The 14,989-nt window shown below is 39.7% G+C and overlaps 1 protein-coding gene across 18 annotated transcripts in view; it reads left to right on the plus strand.

Moving 5' to 3' along the window:
• MAPKAP1 (MAPK associated protein 1) overlaps positions 1-14,989 on the plus strand; it is a 244,724-nt gene that overhangs the window by 59,774 nt on the left and 169,961 nt on the right. For 11 of the 18 annotated variants that reach the window (XM_059142981.1, XM_059142980.1, XM_059142974.1 and 8 more), the window contains one exon: positions 7,626-7,676. The exons of the other annotated variants lie outside the window; for them this stretch is intronic. In XM_059142981.1, the coding sequence (XP_058998964.1) occupies positions 7,626-7,676 (51 nt within the window). The remainder of the gene's footprint in view (positions 1-7,625; positions 7,677-14,989) is intronic. 18 annotated transcript variants of the gene reach the window in all.

Below are 14,989 nucleotides of genomic sequence, written 5' to 3' on the forward strand. Positions count from 1 at the left end.
GGAGAAAATAAAACGAGGTGTCTGTCCTTAGGAACAATAGATAAAGATAATAATAGTGCCTCCTGTTGACTGAGTACTTGCTGTGTGGCAGGCAGTATGCTGGGAACTTTAAGTATATCATCTCTAATCTACACAGTAACTCTGGGATGCAGATATTGTTAGCTCCATGTTGATAGGAGGTCTGAGAGGAATTGAGCAATTCACCTAAGACCACACCCTGCTATATGGTAGGGCCAGCTCTGAATGCAGTTTAGCTGCCTTTGGAATTGATACTCTGTTTAAGAAAAACCATGTATATTAAAAGAAATATTTTTCACGTGCATTTTACTCCTTTGTCAGATATTGTGTATGTTAGTAGGATGTAAGTAAGAAGCTCTAGTTTTCCTAAGATTTAGCATAAGAAAAAAAATAGTCTGTTTTTTTCCGAGTTGATTCTGGAAGAGTACTTCATTCATGAGACCAAGTTCTATTACTTATTTGTCACTTTCTCTCTGACTGAATTCATCATCTCACCTTTCTGGGTTTAGTCAGCCAATCAGAAAAATGAGGAGGATGACCAAGACCAGACCCATCATTAGAATTACATAATTTTTTGTCAGTGTGAGACATTTACGAACATTTGGAGACTCTGAAGTATTTAGGTTCTTTTTATGACAGTACTGTTGGCAAGGCAGATGGTTCATTCACCAAACATTTGTTGAATATTTACCATACTCCTGGCAGAGTAGAATGTCCTGGGGTACATTAATAAAAGGGTAGTCCCTGCCCTCCAGGAACTAGCTCAGAGTCTCCATGAGGTAGACCATGGTAATCCAAGGACAAGGAGATGTGGGAGTACAGAGACAGGAGTCAGCCTAGACTGAAGTGTTGGTGGAGAAGTTAGTGGTCTTAAGCCCAAGTGGAAGGAGGAGGAGGTTCTGGCTGGAATCGTTATGATTTAGATTTTCAGCGACTGCCCAGGTAGCCGACCTTCCTCGAAACCTGTTTCAGTCTGACATGTTAAAAAGCAGATGCCGTATCTGCTACCAGGTCACATTCTTTCTCTTGGAAAATTCCTGTTTGTCCTCTTCAAGAGCCAACTCACAGATGTCACCTCTTCCTTAACACTTTTTTTGACTTCTCTAATAGTGACTTTCTCCTCTGTACATCCATAGACCTTGCTTCTGCCTCTTTAGAGTCCAAATTTTTCTCTTTCTCCCTCTTCTCGGTGTACAGCCCAGCATAGCACTCAGTAAGTATTGGACAGGAGGAAGGGAGGAATGTGCATCTTAGTGGGTCATATCTGAACTATTTCAAACGACTGTAATGACAGCCACGGTAATAATAACAACGAGCATATGTTGAGCATTTGCTGTGTGCTAGCCACAATGCCAAGTGCTTTGCATGTAATGATAAATTGAATTCTTGCAGAAGGCCTGGGAGAAGGTATTACAATGATGCCCAGTTTGAGAGGTGAGGAGACTGAGGCTGGAAGAGGTCCAGTAACCCGCCTCAGGTCAGAGAGCGCGGAAGTGGGAAGAGGCAGCCGCGGTGCCCAGGCGCTCCAGCTGCAGGCGGCGTTCTTCATCTCCGCGTTACACTTGCATGATGTGTGAAGGGCTCCCAGAGGTCTTCTGCTTGTTATTGTGAGGTTAATTCTCAGCCAGTTTTTAAGTGGCTCCTTGTTTCCCCCAAGGGGTTGGCCACAAAGGTGGTGATCATTCCTTTTGCCCTGAGGTTTTCATAAAGTCTTTTTGCCAGTGGAATATTTGTAGCTGAAGCCATTTAGGAGACAATGAGGTGCTTAGGGACAGAGAGCTGCCGTTGTACAGATGACACAGTGTTTTATGTGCTGCCGTCTTTAAGGGTGCACGCTCTGTTTCCTCAGGCCTGAATGATTGAGGGACATGAGTGAGAGTAAGCAGATTGCAGTTTAATCTTAGAAAGATCCCGGTAATTTGTACAGACCTGTAAGTATTTGGAGTTGACTGGGAGGAAGGATGTTGCTCATAGAAAAAGGAGAAAAATATTAAAGTGTATTTTGTGTGCAAAACAAAGGGTCTTTCTATGAAATTGATAATGTCCAGGTGATTATTTTCAAAGAAAGATGCTTGCCAAAGTGAGATTTAAGCCATTTAAAAATCTGAATTGATAGGAATACTTTTCTTCTCTTCCACCACTCTCTCCTCACATGGTGTCCCTAAGGTCAGCCAGTGATTCCTTCTCAGGGTCTATCAGATTTGACACTTCTCAGATTTGCCAGACACTTCCTTGTTCCAGGACCTCTCACGTCCCATTTATGTTACAGCAGCAGCTTCCAGGCTGGTCTCTCTGCCCGCTTGTCCCCTCTCCCTCCATGTGTCCAATTTGTGGCCAGATGAACTACCCCATTGCCCTCTTGAGATAGCAAAACTAAACCCGTCCACTGACAGTAGCAGCACCCTCTCTTCCCACATACCTTCCATCTTAATTTGTACCATTCAGTTCACCCTTTATTTACCCATCACCTACTTTCCTCTTGTAGATATGCTACTTTTTTTTTTTTTTAAGATTTTATTTATTAATTTGACAGAGAGAAATCACAAGTAGACAGAGAGGCAGCCAGAGAGAGAGAGAGAGAGAGGGAAGCAGGCTCCCTGCTGAGCAGAGAGCCCGATGCGGGACTCAATCCCAGGACCCTGAGATCATGACCTGAGCCGAAGGCAGCGGCTTAACCCACTGACCCACCCAGGCGCCCCGTAGATATGCTACTTTAATGAAGACATCATTTCTCATTTAAGCTCCATGATAGCCCAGAGAGAGAGATATTTTTATTCTAGTTTTCTAGATGAGGAAACCATCTAGAGACAGAGAGAAAACCCCAGAAGGAATTAGCATATAGGTGCAAAATAATTATCTGGTAAATGAATAAATAGATGATCGAAAGCCAATAATTAAGAAAGTTTATGCAGTACTTGAACCTGAACCAGTCTGATTCTAGATCTTCTGTTCCCCTGCTTCCTGATATAGCCCCATTTTCCTTACTACCTGACAGTTGTGTTCTCTGACCACGAGCTCTTTCTAATTTTTCATACTGTTGCTCTAGTCATTTCTTTAGCTTGGACTGCATTTACCCCATTTCCTTATTTTCTTCAGAACATAGGGCAAAACTTATTCTGATTGGCACTTTGATACCTGAACCACTTTTTATCTGCCCATTGCCTTGGTGCTGTAACATTACAATATACTTAATTAGATATTCATTTGTGGCCTGCCTTTTCCTTTCCTTTTCTTTTTTTTTCCTCTTCCTTTTTTCTTTTTCTTTCTTTCTTGACTTTATTTTTAAGCAGTCTCCACACCCAGCATGGGGCTCAAATTCACAACCCCAAGATCAAAAGTCCCATGTTCCACCAACTAAGCCAGGCAGGCACCCCTGATTTGTGACATTTCTAATCAGATTACATTTGGTAGGTATGTCTTCAAAGACAGACTCACGGGCTCTTTGGGCAGAAGGCTGGGAGTAATGAATTAAGTGTCAGGCAGACTTGGGTCTTGGTTTTGCCACTTATTATGCAAGTTTGGATAAATAAGAGCTTAACTTCCATTCGACCCAGTGTTCTCTCCTTTCCAGCCCAACTTTTTAGTCATTTTTTAGACATTGGCCCATAACAGGTCATCAGGACAAATTATTTTTTCAGTTAATTAATGCTTTTTTATTTTTAAGGATTTTATTTATTTGTTTGACAGAGAGACCACAAGCAGGGAGAGCGGCAGGCAGAGGGAGAAGCAGACTCATCTGCTGAGCAAGGAGCCTTGAGGGGTGGACATAGGGCTCCGTACTATGATCCTGGGATCATGACCTGAGCCACCCAGGAGGCCCAGTTAATGCTTGTTTAGTTGTGGGTGTTCTGGTACCTCGGTTCACTGGTACACTTGCCCTGGGTGCAGTATTTAGTTTAGAATTTTCTCCTTAGGAATGATGACCATTCCAGCAGTGTTAGATCGACTTTCCCAGGCCACATATTAGAGAATATGCAATTAGTTATCTGGCAGATGTTACAATTACAGAATTGTTATATGAGGGGGGAAGAGTTTTTATCTAATTTGCCAAATTATTTAATTTGCCTTTATGTGTCTGATAAATATACATTAATATTTCTCTGGGTACTTTTTTCAAACCAATACTTCCCTTAGTGTTTTTTTTTTTTTTAAGTATTTGATTTAGTTTTTTTCCTTCTCTCTAGTCCCTTGTATTTTTGTTCTCATCTGTGTGTCTCCTTCAGGGTAACTGCCTGTTCTAGGCATCACACCTGTCATTGGAGAGGTATTTGCTGCCTTGGCTCAGGGTCTTGTTCATCTCAAAGCAGGTCTCCTTTTATCGGTCGTGCAGCAGCAGTTGTCCAGAGTTCCTTCCAACAAAGATCCGTGGAGTTGGAAGACTTGGGAACAGGGAGTGCCCTGGGAAGGCATATCAGAGCCACAGCTATCCCACCATTCCACAACCAGTGCTTAGAGCTCATACCTAGGCCAGACTGAGTTGAGATGCTCTAGGGGGGGACTATATTTAATCAGATAGAGACCTACACCCTAGCAATCTTTGTTTCAGTTAATTTAGTGAAGACTTGAGCTACTTAGGCCAGGTGTATACAGATGTGAGATAAACCACTATCCTTGTTCTGGAGGGGCTTGCAGTCTAGTGGGTTTACAGACCACTGTGAAGAAGCATTAAGGAAATTTTAAATTAAAGACAACTTAAAATCAGAATTTCGGGTGTCTGTTTTTGAGCAGGAGGTGCTAAATCATCTCTATATCTTTTTGCATAATTTAGTTTTAGTCTGTGTGTAATTGCAATTCTGCTCTCGCACCTACCTTTGTTATCTTTGAAAATTTTTTCTTATATATTGCACATGAGTACTCCTTTTCAGTGACTAGCTTAACGTTCCTTTGAGCATTTATTTCACAGTTCCCGTGCTTCATGAATAGCCTTGTAGAGAAGGCAAAGGTATGGAGCATTTTATCAACTGTGATCTTGAACATACAGTGGAAAGTTGTTTTCATGATTTTTTAAAGATTTTCTTAAAATTTTATTTTATTTTTTGAGAAGCAGCTGGGGAACATACAGATAAAAAGACTGGGAGGTAGGGGAATGCAGTGAGCATTTGTATCTAGTGGTTTCAATTCCGTTTATGAAGTGTTGGGAGACTAATCTTCTGAAAAGAGGCTTGTGCCACTAATGATGTTTGCGGGGAGTGGGCCTGTTCTAAGCTTCTTGCTGTTGGTGTAAATAGACATTAAGAACATCCGATAAATCTGAGGGCAGAATTTGCAGGACCTGATGTCTTCCTGGCCCTGTGGAAGCAGTAGGTTTCATGGTGGGCGGGCCGGAATTGCAGGAGAACTGCGTGCCACTGTTTCAGTGCAGAGAGAGGAAGAGAATGACTCCAGCATGAGACTGGTTAGCTCTATCTGTGGATTATTATGGGATGACCTTTCCACTCAGTAGATTGTCATGGAGCAAAGCAGAGGACAGCAGTTGACAGATGTGTTTCCCAAAGTTCTGTTCTTTCCTTGCTGGTGCATCTTTGTGATAAAATCTTTGAGCCTCAGTTCCCTTATGTGAAAAAAAATTGGAGTGACTGTACGTACCAGTGATGGTTATTTTGAAGGTAGAGTGGAGAATACCTGGGCAGGGGCTCATAAGCTGCTTATTGTCCCTACAAATGACTTATTCTGTTGAGACTTAGACTTTCCGTCTCCCCTGTAACCCAGCATTGAGCATTATCAGGATCAATTTCCACGGAGAAATTTAAACCACGCCTAACTTCACCAGTACTCAGTTTGCCCCAAGGAAATGGGCTCATGAAGCCGTGCAGTGTTCTTTGCTAGTTAGAAAGGAGGTGAAGCCGTAATTGTTTCAGTGGGATTTCTTTTTCCTCTTCTCCACCTTGCGGAAAGTGTATTCATGTGTTTTATAAGACTCCCCTACAAGTCTAATTTGATGACAAGAATCGCCATTATTGCTAAATTTATTACACTTTCACCTCTTTTCCCTGAGTGACTCATTATTGAGTCCTGGAAATGCAACTGTGTTTTTGTTTAGGAGGAGGAGGTGGTGAGGGAGAACTTGGGGATGACTTTTAAATAAGAGAACTTTGTATTATATTTATCTGTCTGGAGGCAATAAATCTGTTTCAGCAGATTAAATACAGACTTCTTTATAAAGCCCTATTTTCTCAAACCTCTTATCAGCAGCACTTGGCAGTAATCACACCTACGGAAACTTGTAATTTTCCTCAAGGAGGTGACACTGACAGAATTAAAAATGAAGGAGCCCCCCTGAAAAGCAAGTTCATTACAAATTAACAGTGGTCTTAGCAAAGCAGTGGGCTAAGGCGTGTCAAATAGCGATATGGATAAAGAAACCCAGCATTTTAAACTGTCAGAGCTGGGAGCAGGGCTAGCCTGAGAACAAATTAATCACATATTGTCAAGGCAAAGTTGCATCAAATTAACACATCGGATTCCAGCATATTAATGTTAGAATGCTTTCACCTGATTATTACTGCAAACCATTGCCACTCTTTGAATGCAAAGATATAATTAAATTGCTAAATAGAAAGTGCATATAATATCTCCACATGCATTTAGGATGCATGAGCTGAAAAGTGCACATCCTAGGAAGTGACAGATTCTATTTGTAGGGGGAAAACTTTACTTTTTTTCCCTTTTATTTACTTGGGAGTACTAGAGTATGAAATTAGAAAAGTTAGTTATGTTATTCATATCCTATATGAGTTAGATGAAATACAGGTTTAATTTAACTGATTTGCTACACTGGCTATGAGTACATAATTACCTCTGTGTTTTTCTGGAAGAGAAATGGGAAAATGTTGCACAATGGTCCTTTGCAACAAAATTGCCCATTACACATAATCCTAGTGGTGGATTTATCATCAGAAGGTACTTTGGAGAAAGTAGACTGGCCTTTATGACAACTGTCTTTTACGTGGGATTGCTTTCGGGCTCTGCTTAATATAGTATTGTGTGTTTTCTGATACTCAGAATGAGAACTCTGGCTCAGTTGTGGTTGACCTTTGTGATCAGGGGTATAGCCCAGCAGGAAGAACTTGCTTTTTTCCTAGTCTCTGCTTGACCTAGATTACCAGGCCTTCTGATTTGCTCTCTCTGCTATTCACATTTGGCCTTATTGTCTCTGTTTATTCACACTCGGGCTGGACTATTTCCCCGGCACCCTCTACCAAGCTCTGTCGGTCCTTTGCATTAAAAATCTTCCTTAGAACTCACTTCCTTTCTTAAGGACCCCTTTATCAACCCAGGTATCCACAGACTTCTCTCTTCAGCTTGAGACAGAGCAGTCTTGATTTACTAGTCTCACTTAGCAGCAGTCAGGGCTTGTAAACCTGACGAAGAGGAGTAGTGATCATTAGGAGCCAGCATGGGCTCACTTAGAACCTGGCAGGGTAAGATAACCTCATTTCTTTCTTGGGTAGGCTGATTGGCCAGATAGAGTACTGTGGTCATGGCACTGTGACTTTCACTAAAAGGGACCCTTGACTGTCTCAGAGGTTACAAAAGTGTGGATGTCATTGCTTCCTGGGCATTTCTGCTTTGTAGGCCATCTGATCTAAGATCTTTGTTCCCCTCAGGGTGAGTGCCTCCTGCCGCTCAAGCACGCCTCCATTCTCCAACCCCACACAGTGAGTTTCTGAGCTCGTGAGTGGCAAACTCATTTTGATATTCATGTCACTGGATTATGTTTGTGAATTAAGTGTGTTGCAAAGGCCGTGTTTATTGCACTCCAAAGACTTCTAAAAGTTTGTTTTGTGTCTAGATGTTTAGGAGTGAGCCATGCCTGTGTTATTAAGTGTACAGTATGGTAGTGTTAATCATTTACACCTTTCTGTGCAACAAAGAACTAAAACTCACAATTCCTCCTTGCTTCCTCCCGCTGCCCACCTGCCCCTAACAACCACCATTCTACTTTTCCTTTTCTCAGAGTTTGACTGTTGTAGATGCCTCACATAAGTACAATCATGTAGTCTTTGTCTTTTTGTGACTGGCTTAAGTCACTTAGCATAATGTCCTCAAGATTGATCCACACTGTAACTGACAGGATTTCCTTCTTTTTTTGGAGGTGGAATAGTATTTCATTGCATGTATGTATTATCTTTCCTATATCTGTTCATCTGTAGGTGGACATTTAAGGTTGCTACAGCCTCTTGGGTATTATGAGTAATGCTTCATAGAGCATGGGCATGCAGATGTCTCTTCAGGATCCAGTTTTCATTTCTTTTGGATATATACCCAGAGGTGGAATTGCTGGATCATATGATAATTCTGTTTTTAGTATTTTGAGGAACTTCCATATACTTTTCCATAGAAGCTGCACCATTTTACGTTTCTACCAACCGTGTACAAGGGTTCCATTTTCTCCATATTTTCACCAACACTTGTTGTTATCTGTTTTGGAGGCTTTTTTTGTTTGCTTTTCCTCATTTTTGTTTTTTGTTTTGTGGGGTTTTTGTTTTTTTTTAGATTTTTATTTATTTGTCAAAGAGAGAGGGAGAGAGAGCAAGCACAGGCAGTCAGAATGGCAGGCAGAGGCAGATGGAGAAGCAGGCTCCCTGACGAGCAAGGAGCCCGATGTGGGACTTGATCCTAGGACCCTGGGATCATGACCTGAGCTGAAGGCAGCTGCTTAACCAACTGAGCCACCCAGGCGTCCTGGTTTTATTTTTTTTTAATAATGGGCATCCTGACAGATGTAAGGTAATAACTTCATTATGGTTTTTGTTTGTTATGGCCTGTGATATTGACTTTTCAAGTGCTTCTTGGCCATTTGTGTATCTTCTTTAGAGGAATTTCCCTTGCCCGTTTTTTTTTTTTTTTAAACTGTTTTTATTTTTTTTTTAAAGATTTTATTTATTTATTTGACAGAAATCACAAGTAGATGGAGAGGCAGGCAGAGAGAGAGAGGGAAGCAGGCTCCCTGCCGAGCAGAGAGCCCAATGCGGGACTAGATCCCAGGACCCTGAGATCCTGACCTGAGCCGAAGGCAGCGGCTTAACCCACTGAGCCACCCAGGCGCCCCTCCCTTGCCCATTTTTAAATTGGATTTTTTTTTTTAAATTGTTGAGTTGTAGGAGTTTCTTATGCATTCTGGATGTTAACCCTTTATCAGATACATGTTTTGCAGATATTTCCCCTTGCTGATTTGTAGTTCTCTTTTCTCTCTATTTACTATTTCCTTTGCAGGGCAGACATTTTAAGTTTGATGTAGTTTCATTTGTCTTTTTTTCTGTTGCCTGATTTTGGAGTCATATCCAAAAAAAAAAAAAAAAAAAAAAAAATCACTGCTAAATCCATTGCCAACAAGCTTTTCTCTTATGTTTTCTTCTAGGGGTTTTATGGTTTCAGGTCTTACATTTAGGTCTTTCATCCATTTTGAGTTAATCTTTGCAATATGGTGTGAGGTACGCATACAGCTTCATTGTTTTACCTGTGGCTATCCAGTTTTCTCAACACCATTTGTTGAAGAGACACATTCTTGTCCTAAATGACTTAGAATGAGAGCACAGCTATAAGTGGAAAAGTAATGGTTAGAGCTTTATCCTTCATATTTATGTGACTGTTCTTGCTAATTTACATAGTGAAGGATTTTATTTAAAATACCCTTTTTTGTGGAGGGTAACTCAGTCGGTTAAGTAGCTGCTTTCTGCTCAGGTATGATCTCAGGGTCCTAGGATCGAGCCCTGCACCGCAGGGAGCCTGCTTCTCCCTCTCACAGATCCTAGCATCCAGTGGTCACTCAGCAAAACTAAATGTATGAACAGGCCATCTTTGCCATAGACTGTACAATTATGAAGGATATGATGCCTAAGTTTATATATAACTAGGTGAGCTTCTGTCTCCTCAATTCTAAAATTAGGAGATGGAAAAAATTAATAATAAAATAAAGTAAGATTAGGAAGTAGATAGTTCTCTGAGGTCCCCAAGTCTATGAATATCACATAGGGAATTCTTATCCACGTACTCCCAGAGCTTCAGTCCCACAAATCCCACAAGATCTGCTGACAAATAGGACAGATCTTAACTTTTTTGTTTGGTGGGTGGGGCCCTAAGGAATTTTGCCATTTTAAAGTCCCGTGAAGTAAAGTTTGTTGGCTAAGCTTTACCAAAGTGTTCTGGTACTAGCAATTCTGTCTTTCATTTCAGGCAAAGCATCCCCATCTCACCCTCTTTTTTAGCTTTACTATTCTTATTTCTAAAATTGGAGAGATTGATCTATTTTTACAGTTCAGTGGATGTGTGTTTGAGGAGGGAAATGAATGTATTTTGAAAGAGCATATTTGATATTTTAATGTTATGTAAGGGAAATAATTTTTATAAAATACTTAGAAAAAAAGTAAAGCTTCATGAAAATTTGTTGGGAATATACAGAAGATAGAAAAAATTTTAATGGCTGTGATGAGGTATACATCATCTTTGGGGGTGTGTGTGAGATTTTTATAGTCATCAGAAGGGGTCTCAGGTTAAAGATGGTCATGAAACATTGCCTTAGTTTTTGCTCCTATTCTAGTTTTCTGTGATTCTGTAATGATGAAAATTTCACAGAAGGCTTCAGAGGGACAAGCCCTGCTTAGTTCTGATTTATGTATGACTTGCATCTACAGTTTTTGTTTGCTTGTGTGTGCTTCTAAATTGAATCCCAACTCTTCCATTTACTACCTATATAACCACAGGCAAAGCACTTAATTTCTCTCAGCCTTAATTTTTTTCATCTGCGAATGGGATATGGTAACACCTTCATAAGATTGTAGTAAGAATTAAGTTAGATGACCAAAGCTCTTAGCTTAGTGGCTGGTGCATCATAAATGTTCTGTTCATGTTATTTACTATTGTTAGTATAGTATTGTTAAGAGTTTGGAAGTGAACATGATCACACGTGACTTTGGAACTTTGAGAGGCATATGTAGAAATTAGGAAAAAAAAATACTCATTTTGTTGTTGGCAAATCTGGTTAGGTTCTTCAGCCTGATACCTTAAATATCTCTACTGAGTTTAGACAAGCACCGTGCAGTAGAACATTCTATGATGGTAGAGATGCTCTATATCTGTGCTGTCTAGTATGGTAGCCCCTAGCCACATGCAACTGTTGATCGCTTGAAATGTGGCTAGTATGACTATGGAACTGAGTTTTAAAATTTAAGTGATTTTAAATTTAAATAGTCACATGTGACTAGTCGTTGCTATATTGGGCAGTATGTGTCTAGACACTGGGATGACTTAAAAAGGAGTATCTGTATCTGCAGAGGAGACAGACTTAACAGAATTGCTGTCTCATACTCTTTCCATGCCAGGGCTGGGGTCAGAGAGAACTGGGCCCTCAGACTTGATCTTAGAAGACTGGCCAGGGACCTAACCCTGGCTAGGGTTCTAGTTTAGCCTATTCTAGTTTGAACACAACTTGGCAGGCACTTTTGAGACAGCCTGGAACAGATGAAGCTATGCCAGGGAATTCAGTCTTCTTGAAAAAAAGAAGAGGGATGACTTTTCCAGTATTTCTAAAATGGTAGAAAGACCTCATTTGCGGCTGGAGCTAGGAAGCCAGGGACTAGAAGGAATAGTTCCTTCAGTGGCTCCTACAGTTATAGCGACTAAATGTTGTACAGGGCATTTTCTCAACAATAAATTTTAAACTTTAATGCCTGAATGATAAAGACTTTATATTTTGTTTCATTTTACACTTCAAATATGACCACATATTTTTTTCTTGGGTACTTGTGTATTTTTTTTTTTTTTACAATGTAATTGGATGATCCAAGTGTAGCTTATCTTTCAGACAGAACAAAGACACTTAAAACTACAATTAAAACAAAATGTTTCATAAGCCTCCTCCCTGAATTCACTCTGATCTCATTTGTATTGGATATGGTTTTTAGTAAGCTTGTGAAGCTTCTTTGTAGTTTTTCCTTTTTCTTTGTATTCTTTTCATTGGGGTTAAATATAAAAGGGCATTCTATTTATATATATTTTTTTAAAGATTTTATTGGGGCGCCTGGGTGGCTCAGTGGGTTAAAACCTCTGCTTTCAGCTCGGGTCATGACCCCAGGGTCCTGGGACGGAGCCCTATGTCGGGCTCTCTGCTTAGTGAGGAGCCTGTTTCCTCTCTCTCTGCCTACTTGTGATCTCTGTCTGTCAAATAAATAAATAAAAGTCTTTAAAAAAAAAGATTTTATTTATTTATTTGACAGAGAGACACAGAGAGGAAACAGGAGCAGGGGGAGTGGGAGAGGGATAACGCAGACTCCCTGCTGAGCAGGGAGCCCAATTCGGGGCTTGATCCCAGAGTGCTGACCTGAGCTAAAGGCAGGTGCTTAACTACCCAGGTGCCACCCAGGTGCCCCTAAAAGGGCATTCTAGATAGAATAGTTTATTTCTAGAAAGGGAAAAGCTGATGTTTCTTTAAGTGCATCTTGCTTATAGCCTAGTAACATGTGCCATCATGACTGTGTAATTTCATAGTATGGGGCATCCTGTTGTCCATGAGTAACTAAGTGAGTTTGAAGGGACATTTTTTGGGAATCAGATCTTACATTTGGGGATTTGTCTTGAGGTCACCATCATATGTACAGCATCCCCCCACCTTATTAAAATGATGGTTACACTTCTAAGCTCTTTAGTTGATATCTTTTCAGAATAAGTATTTTCACACTGTTTAATAGTAGCCTCAAAGAACCATGCATAATTATGGGATATGAGCAGTTACTTTAATGACTATGTAATTTATATAGTGAGGATATAGCATATCTAAAGCAGCCGCCAATTAATTAGAAGACACTGTTTAATCTACATGTATAAAATTTCAATTAAAACGTCTTTGCTAAACTTCTTGTCTGATTTTATTGTATTTTATATGGCTCAATTGATTGAAACATCTTTGAAAATAGTTATTGCCTTGGAATGGTAAATCATTGATTAAGCATTTACTGTGTGTTAGGCATTATGGTAAGTATTTTATATATATTATTTCATTTAATCCTTACAACAGCCTGTGAGATAGATTATATCACTGGTATACAGATTTGAAACTTCTTGGGACCTCAGTGTTCTCTCCTTTATACTGGGGTTAATATTACCTACTTCAGTGTGTAACAAGGATTAAGTGAGATTAGTACATGCGCACCTTGCAAAAAGTATTCTGTAAACGATAGTTGCTGTTGTTACTTTTGTCTTACTATTTTTTTTTTAAGGATTTTATTTATTTATTTGACAGAGAGAGATTACAAGTAGGCAGAGAGGCAGGCAGAGAGAGAGAGGAGGAAGCAGGCTCCCTGCTGAGCAGAGAGCCCGATGCGGGACTCGATCCCAGGACCCTGAGATCATGACCTGAGCCGAAGGCAGCGGCTTAACCCACTGAGCCACCCAGGCGCCCTGTCTTACTATTTTTGATTTCATGTTTCATGTTTTAAAAAGCAGTGCTTTTTTTTAAGAGAGGGGGAGAGGCAGACAGAGAGGAGAATCTTAAGCAAGCTACATGTGTGGAGCCTGACGCAGGGCTCAGTTCCGTGACCCCAAGATCGTAACGTGAGCCGAAATCATGCGTAACTGACTGCGCCACTGAGGTGCCCCAAGGGCCTAAGGGTCAGTGCTTTTTATGATCCAAAAAATGTGCAAAGGTATTACACAGTGAAAGGTCTCTTTCCCTGCTGCCCCCATTCATCTAGTACCTAATCCATATCCATTTTACTAGTCTGTTACATGTCTTCCAGAATATCAATATGCAAATATGAATATATATTCTTACTTCTCCCCCCTTCTACACAAAATATAACATACTATTAACACTGTTTCAAAGGTTGCTTTATTAACTTAGCAGTATAACTTAGAAATCACTCTGTAATAGTCCCCAGAGGATTTCTCATTCCTTCATATAGCTGCATAGTATTCCATTGTTTGGAAATATTATAATTTATTCAGCCAGTTCCCTGTTGAGGGAGACTTGAGTTATTTCTAATTTTTTGCTATTACAAACAGTGCAGCAGTGAATAATCTCATGCACATGGCATTTTGCTTGTGTGCAATTACGTATGTAGGATAAATTTCAAGAAGCAGAATTGCTGGGTCAAAGGGAATATGCGTTTGTAATTTTTGTAAGCATTGCCAAATTGCCCTTCATAGCATTTGTGCCAATTACATTCTAACCAGCATTACAAAAGAGAGTGTATTTTCTCATAACTTCACCATAGAATTTATAAAACGTTTGGATTTTTGCCAGTCTAATAGGTGAAAAGTGAATTTGTGTAATTTTAATTTACATTCTCTTATGAGTGAGATGGGGCCTTTCATTTGTTTAAGAACCTTGACAGTTTTGTAAACTTCCCTAATGTATTAGACTCTTGATCTTTTTCTTAATTTCTAGGAGTTCTTTATATATTGGGGAGAGTAATCCAGTTTATTGTTTATTTTGTGTATCTTTTGACTTTGTTTATAGATTTTTTGGGACCATACACAAAAAATCTTTGAGGAGTAAAATTTACTTGTTTTCCCTTATAACTTCTGGATTTTGAATTTATTTATTTGGGGAAGTTTTTAAAATATGTCTTGCATATTTCTTATGTTTATTCCTAGATATTTGCAGTTCTTGCTATTGTGTATGGGGCCTTATTTTCTGTTTCTGACTGTGTGTATTAAGGCTGCTGATTACTGTGTTAATTTTGTATTCCTTTACATTACCAAATTTGATTTATAGTTTTTAATTCATACAGGATTTTCATATATATATAAGAATATTATAATATACAATAATATATAGAATAATATAGCAATTTCATTTTACCTCTTTCATTTCTACTTCTGCACCTCTGACTGCTTTCTCCAGTGTTGTTGCTATTGTCACGACCACCACCACGTACTTGACATTAAGCTAAAAGTTGGCATTAAGTAAGTGTTCATTCATTCTTTAATTTCAAGGTGTAAACATTGCTAAAATGTGGCAGTGTCCATGCCA

The sequence above is a fragment of the Mustela lutreola genome, chromosome 12 (genome assembly GCF_030435805.1).
Source record: "Mustela lutreola isolate mMusLut2 chromosome 12, mMusLut2.pri, whole genome shotgun sequence".
Lineage (NCBI taxonomy): Eukaryota > Metazoa > Chordata > Mammalia > Carnivora > Mustelidae > Mustela > Mustela lutreola.